The sequence below is a fragment of the Austrofundulus limnaeus genome, unplaced genomic scaffold (assembly GCF_001266775.1).
Source record: "Austrofundulus limnaeus strain Quisiro unplaced genomic scaffold, Austrofundulus_limnaeus-1.0 Scaffold15, whole genome shotgun sequence".
Lineage (NCBI taxonomy): Eukaryota > Metazoa > Chordata > Actinopteri > Cyprinodontiformes > Rivulidae > Austrofundulus > Austrofundulus limnaeus.
Genome location: NW_013952417.1, coordinates 262,509 through 269,841, shown reverse-complemented (window position 1 = coordinate 269,841; position 7,333 = coordinate 262,509). Strand labels below are relative to the sequence as shown.

The following is a 7,333-nucleotide window of genomic DNA, read 5'->3' as shown; positions in this document are numbered from 1 at the left end:
GTGTGTGTGTGTGTGTGTGTGTGTGTGTGTGTGTGTGTGTGTGTATTTGTGTTAAACATAAAAATAATAGACTGGAGCCATGATAAAATACCTTAACCTATAAAAAACATCTGAAATTCTGTTCTGGCTGTTGGTTTCTTGTGTCACTCCTGCAGTAGTGGATCTAGGATTTTTCTGTGTCAGAGGCCATAATGTGCATAGAGGGGCCAAATATTTGTTAAACATCCTTCCACACAAATCTCCAGTTCTGTACAGACCGTGTGTGTGTGTATTCATTTAACCAGTTACACATGTTCAAACAGTTGTAATGTCATGTAATTTAAAAAGTTTGCACAGTACGTTCTCCTAACCAAGTTTACATGCATTTTTTTCTGTACATAGATAAATACTCTCAAACACACAGTATGTGAGAAAATACAGCCTTTGTCAGTGACAGACTTACCTGCAGGATTGTTTATGTAATAGAATTAATACTTTATGTTTAAGCAAGTAATTCATGACATCCTTTAATGACCTAGGTTTTCATGACATGCTGTTCATCTYCAGATAGAATGATTAAAGTCAGAACAAGATTCGCTAACAGCAGTCATTCTTAGATATCACTTGTGTTTATCTTTGTGTTTTCCATTGACCTTGTATGAAATCTTGCTAAGATGGCATAATGGTGTTTGTTAACACATATATGAGGCCTCTCCACAGGGTTCAACAGTGTTCAACAGTAGTGTGGAGTGGAGTGACAGAGAGAAGCAGAGGCACAGAGACAGGCCAGGTTCTCTGTTTTTCCTGTTGTTGCGATAAAACTCAGCTGATCATCTCATGGAGTACCTTCATTCTTGGACCACGTATTTCTGTCTTCGTTAAATAAATATTTACCATAACAGTTTACATTTTCTTAAAAGAAAATGACTTAATTTATTCACTCATTGGCGCCACTAGTGTTTGAACGTGGAACTGCATCCATCATAAATAGGGCAAGCCACCAGAGCAGGGGTCAATCAGATTTCAGCTGGGGTTAAAATGGACCCCGTCCCTACATCCCTGGTTTCTCAGGGTCGAGGAGCCCAGAAGTTTTGTCACATAATTCATGGATAAATGTAATGAAAACAGCACGTGGTTAAGCTACCGAACTTCCAACTCTTATTGTGAAAGATTCAAAGCGGATGTTCTATCGTTTCAGAACGGGACATCCGGTCTGACGACGACAAAACCCGGTTAAAGTCGGAGGTGTAGAGAAGCTTTACCGGGGTTTTAACTGAAGGTACGTCACACTGAGACTACTGAAGATGTGTGAAGAACTTTTACCGAACTATTTATTAATAAAAAATAAATAATAATTTTTTTTATATCTGTGTGTGACAACTGAGCATACAGCTAGCTTGTTTGTTAGTGTGTAAGCACTGACTGGAGCTCACAGTTTGTGACGCTCTTACTGTTTATTATTTTCCGTGTCAGTTCGAGGTTGACGAGTTAACAAAGTTAGCTAAACATTGAAAAAAAATTGCACTTAAAAGACAATAAGATTTTGGATAAATTAGTAAAAAAAAAAAAAATCTCTGTGGAGCTTACAGCAGGAATACTTCCCAGTAAAACAAAACTGAAATTAGGATCACGGAAATATGGACTTTAGTTATCCGATGTGGCATCTTTTTACGTGTTTTACAACCACAATGTAACTTTCGTCATCTTTGACTATTTGAAATTCACAAGATAAAGTGTATATTTATCTTATATTTTAAATATTACATATTTTTTTAAATCAAGCTATTTTCCTGTGTGAATAAATAATTGCCCACATGTAAAAAGTTGTAAACATAAATGTCTTCCTTCACTGGAAGTCACTGCTGTTTTCAGTGTTATTTCAAGTGTGTGCAGTATACTTACCTAAATTCACTGCTATTGGCCGTTGAAGGAGATTTGACAGAACTAACAGAGCTTTGTTGACTTATATTCTAAAGTGTTGAAACTAAAAAGTGATTTCAGCAATTATATAAGTTGTAATTTATAGCATTGTCTTACACACAGCTTTAGTAGTAGTATTTGTTAGTTGTATTGACAATGACTGCTCCTTTTTGAAATCTTAAATGTCTCTAGTTAAGTGCAAATTACAGATATTAAGACAATTGTACACAGGGCTGTGCTTTAACTAAAAATAACTGAGGTCACAAATCTCTGCTGGTGTTTTCTAAGTCTGTAGCACAGTGTTTCCCCTAGGAAATTGGTGTTTGGTGGGGGTGGGGTTGTCAAAATCTGGTTGTCCTCAAAACATTTTGGTTGTCCAAAAAATATCTCAATAAAAATATAATTTAATAAGTAGGCTATATTGTTCTGTATACAAAGTGTAAGACATACAAATGTTCTCAGTCAGCAGGTTGACAGTTTTAGGAGCTGCTTGAGGAGAACTTCCTCGTTCTCCTCATCCTCTTCTTTGAAATAGAGATCAGAAATCTACATCCATCCATAAGCTTTCTGCTTACAGGTCAAACATTTTTATTTAAATAGGAGTATACTACATGACCTCATTAAAGTTACAGTTTAGTGTTCTTAGGACTGAAGACTTTCTGAGGAAAGAAGTTTTTAAACATCTTTTCTAATAATTTTAGTGTTTTCAACTGAGGGGCTTTGATATATTTATTTAAAATAAATTATAGCAGAGGAAGTTCTCTGCACAGAAAAAAAAATACTGTTTTTTTAATCAAACTGACAAGTTTCTCTAGTAAAATGATTGTGTAATTTAAAGGCATTGAAACACCTGGTTAAATTTAGAAGATATGATTAACTACAAACATCTGAAGCTGACTCAGAGAACTCTGTGATTTTAGAAAAAATAAAAGTCAAATGTAGACACGTCTTTAAGAGACCCTCCTCCCCACCACCCTGCGCAGCTGCGGTCAGCGCACCTCTTCTCCATCCGCGTGATTAATTCAGATGTTTTTTGCGCAAATTACAGATATTTTATGCTTATTATACACGTTAAACATCTGAAGGGGTAGAAGTGTGAACTCTTCAGTCCCGGGCTGGTCGGAGCCGAGCTGCAGGTGGGCAGGCTCAGCTGCTGTAAAGTCGCTGCCCCTCGCTTTAAAAACAGTCAGCTGATCCGTCGCGGTTTTGTTGCGCTCGTGACGTGAACACACAGGAGAAATGCTGTAAAGTGCTTTTAGAAATATAATAAATATAAAATACGACGTAATCCTCGGTGGAAAATAGTCCAGGAGACGTGTGCGTTCCCGAGAGGAGCGCCCCGCCTGTATAATGGTAGAGGAAACAAAAAGAAAAAAGTTGTATAGGCCTTCTGGACGGGGAAGTTATACATCGGGGAAACAAAGCAGCCACTGTTCAAAAGAATGTCCCAACACAGACGAGCTACATCTAATGGCCAGAACTCTGCAGTTTTCACTCATTTACAGGCCAGCGGTCACTCTTTCAGAGATGAGGATGTTCTCATTCTTGATAGAGAAGAACGTTGGTTTGAGAGAGGAGTAAAAGAAACCATTTTTGTGAAGAAAGACCGTCCATCATTAAACAGAGGTGGAGGCCTCCGTTTTCAGTTGTCCCCCTCCTACAGCGCTGCTATAGCCAGTGTCACTCCACCCCCTGTTAACAATAGGTGTTAATTAGGTGTCAACGATAGCCATGTGATGTGAGTATCAGTCACATGGAGGCAGTGCTTAAAAGCCTGAATTTTGCCTGAAACTCTCAGACTGAAGAAGTCTCTTGGAGGAGAGACGAAACGTTTCATTAGAGAAGAACCCGTCCAGAAGACCTATACTGTTTTTTTCTTTTTGATTTTTTACCTGGATTACTGAGATGCATCAGGTCACTGTAGCAGAATATTTTGGTAACTTTTGCAGTGGGGTATGAGGAACAGAAAACGTAACGTGGGCTGCACATTGTCATTATTTTAGTTGTATTTTGAGACTGTTCATGAAAATAAGTGAATGCTTGTGTTTACAGTTTATAGTTTTTGTGATCTGTGTTGTATTAATTGCTTGTTCTGTTACAGTTCATCATGTTTAATGCCTCTCAAAAGCCACCCAAAACCAGGAACCTGTCACCTCATGGCTCCAGTTCCAAGTCCGCCAAAAAAATTCACATTGATGAAGTCGTCAAGATAGCAGTGAACCTCTCTTTGGAGAGGTTTCGCTACAGTGATGAGAAAGGTACAAACTGTTTTTTCAGATGCGTTTCTGATTCATCCAAGCTGCACCTCCGTATTATATTTATGTTCTCTACATATGATGCACTTTTTTTTTCTCACACACCAATAAGTACACCATCTGGAGTTAATGGCACGTGCTTGTTACTGTTAAAAGAAGCCTATTACTCACTAATATAGAGGCTCACTTTTGTTTTTTTTTTATTATTTTTGTTGATGATGTGGACACTTTTCTAATCTAATCTATGTCCATTTCACTCATCACTTGTCCTTGGTTTGCCCCAGAAGTCTAAATAATAAATATTGTCAAGTTATATGATAAATAGATATCATTGTAAAAGTAAGTCTTTATCTCAGTGTAAGCAGGTGTTTAAGACTGTTTCTATGGAGTGAAATAACATTTAACGTTTTCTGCCTTTGATTGTGCAGAGATGGAATTTCCATCTTCCTTTTCCAGTACTGAGAGGGCATTTGTTCATCGCTTGGCACAGTCCCTGGGCTACATTTCTAAGAGCAAAGGGTAAGTTTTTCCAACAGATCATCTGTATCACAATCGCACAAAGATGTCCTATTAAATGGATACTTTTTATAAAGCCAGGGATTGTTATTACCGCAAAAAGAGCCAGTCCTTTGCAGTAAAAGTGACTAATATAGGATATTTCAGTCTCCTGATGTTTTACAATAATTTCGCAGCTTATACAGTGAAAATGTTAGAATTAAATGACACTATATACACTCACCGGCCACTTTATTAGGTACACCTGTCCAACTGCTCGTTAACACTTAATTTCTAATCAGCCAATCACATGGCGGCAACTCAGTGCATTTAGGCATGTAGACATGGTCAAGACAATCTCCTGCAGTTCAAACRGAGCATCAGTATGGGGAAGAACGGTGATTTGAGTGCCTTTGAACGTGGCATGGTTGTTGGTGCCAGAAGGGCTGGTCTGAGTATTTCAGAAACTGCTGATCTACTGGGATTTTCACGCACAACCATCTCTAGGGTTTACAGAGAATGGTCCGAAAAAGAAAAAACATCCAGTGAGCGGCAGTCCTGTGGGCGGAAATGCCTTGTTGATGCCAGAGGTCAGAGGAGAATGGGCAGACTGGTTRGAGCTGATAGAAAGGCAACAGTGACTCAAATAACCACCCGTTACAACCYAGGTAGGCAGAAGAGCATCTCTGAACACACAGTACGTCGAACTTTGAGGCAGATGGGCTTCAGCAGCAGAAGACCACACCGGGCGCCACTCCTTTCAGCTAAGAACAGGAAACTGAGGCTACAATTTGCACAAGCTCATCGAAATTGGACAAGAGAAGATTGGAAAAACGTTGCCTGGTCTGATGAGTCTCGATTTCTGCTGCGACWTTCGGATGGTAGGGTCAGAATTTGGCGTCAACAACATGAAAGCCTGGATCCATCCTGCCTTGTATCAACGGTTCAGGCTGGTGGTGGTGGTGTCATGGTGTGGGGAATCTTTTCTTGGCACTCTTTGGGCCCCTTGGTACCAATTGAGCACCGTTGCAACGCCACAGCCTACCTGAGTATTGTTGCTGACCATGTCCATCCCTTTATGACCACAATGTACCCAACATCTGATGGCTACTTTCAGCAGGATAATGCGCCATGTCATAAAGCTGGAATCATCTCAGACTGGTTTCTTGAACATGACAATGAGTTCACTGTACTCAAATGGCCTCCACAGTCACCAGATCTCAATCCAATAGAGCATCTTTGGGATGTGGTGGAACGGGAGATTCGCATCATGGATGTGCAGCCGACAAATCTGCGGCAACTGTGTGATGCCATCATGTCAATATGGACCAAAATCTCTGAGGAATGCTTCCAGCACCTTGTTGAATCTATGCCACGAAGAATTGAGGCAGTTCTGAAGGCAAAAGGGGGTCCAACCCGTTACTAGCGTGGTGTACCTAATAAAGTGGCCGGTGAGTGTATATGTATATTTATTTATATGACTTATTAAAAATGTTACTGTACAAAATATTTACTAAGACCTTTTGAACGTTTTACCATTTTTATGACTTTCAGTTTGAAGAGTATTTATTTTTACTTTTCCTTTCGCATTTTTGGGGTTGTGTTTGTTTATCAGTTTCACACTGTACCAAGTTTTATGTTTCTGCCTCATTCCAGCTGTCTGTTTTCATTTGTTCAATGTTGAAACAGAACGTGTAACCAGCAGTCTGTACACAGGACATGACAAACTGAAGCATTTGTTTCTTTTTCTCTTAAAAAAATGAAAACCAATGAAAGTAATAGTAAAAAATCAAGCTTAATGATAAGTAATATTAGTATTGGTAAACTCTAAAGAATACCCTTTTCTACACATTCAGTAAATAGGGGTTGAAGCTGCGTTAAAGATTTCTTTAAATGTGATGGTGTTTGCTGCATTCATGCCTCCTTGGGTTTTTTGTTCAGTCCTCGATCAGAACCATGATGATGTAGAAATTGCATTGTTTTGTATTTGAATTACGTAAAGTGACAAACTTCTGGTTTTTCACTTTCTTTTTCAGAAAAGGATCAAATCGCTTCTTGACCATTAGGAAGAAGGATGTTTCAGCCAAACCTCAACCGAACATCTCCCTCTCACTGTCCCAGAGTTCTTTATATTTTATCCGCAGCCTCCTTCAGAGGTTTCCCATTAGCAAGAAGGAACGCACAGACATGCAGCTCAACAGCAAAAATGGCGTAACTTTGGCTGCAGAAATGGGTGATTGTCTGTGTGTTTGTGTGTGTACTTGAGTTCTGTTACGTTTTTCTAGTATAATCATCTACCTTGTCAGGACCAGTGGCCCTTATGGGGACCGAGGCCTGGCTTTAATACCTGGAGCGTTAGTTAAGGTTAGGTTTAGGGCAGGGGTTCTTAACCTTTTTGACCTCGGGGCCCAATTTATTGAACATAAAGTGACACGAGACCCAGTCAGACATTACCAATGTATGGATCAAAATGATAATTATTCTAAATCTTGGTTTAATTATTATTGTACTTGCATTATAACTAAATTAAACACGCTTACATTTTAAAAGTAAAACTCCTGTCAAATAATCACAAAACATGATTATGACAAACAATTTTTTATATTATAACCTGCCCATAACAATTATTTGAACAAATGGTCAGTCAACAGACCACTCAGGCTTATCAACACAAATATATATAT

The 7,333-nt window shown here is 38.9% G+C and overlaps 1 protein-coding gene across 1 annotated transcript in view; it reads left to right on the top strand.

Annotated features, from left to right (window-relative positions):
• Nucleotides 1-989: 989 nt before the first annotated feature.
• ythdc2 (YTH domain containing 2) overlaps nucleotides 990-7,333 on the top strand; it is a 47,640-nt gene continuing 41,296 nt past the window's right edge. The window contains exons 1-5 of the mRNA XM_014002769.1: nucleotides 990-1,094; nucleotides 1,178-1,258; nucleotides 4,001-4,157; nucleotides 4,583-4,673; nucleotides 6,686-6,882. Coding sequence (XP_013858223.1) covers nucleotides 4,007-4,157; nucleotides 4,583-4,673; nucleotides 6,686-6,882 — 439 coding nt within the window. The 5' untranslated portion in view covers nucleotides 990-1,094; nucleotides 1,178-1,258; nucleotides 4,001-4,006. The remainder of the gene's footprint in view (nucleotides 1,095-1,177; nucleotides 1,259-4,000; nucleotides 4,158-4,582; nucleotides 4,674-6,685; nucleotides 6,883-7,333) is intronic.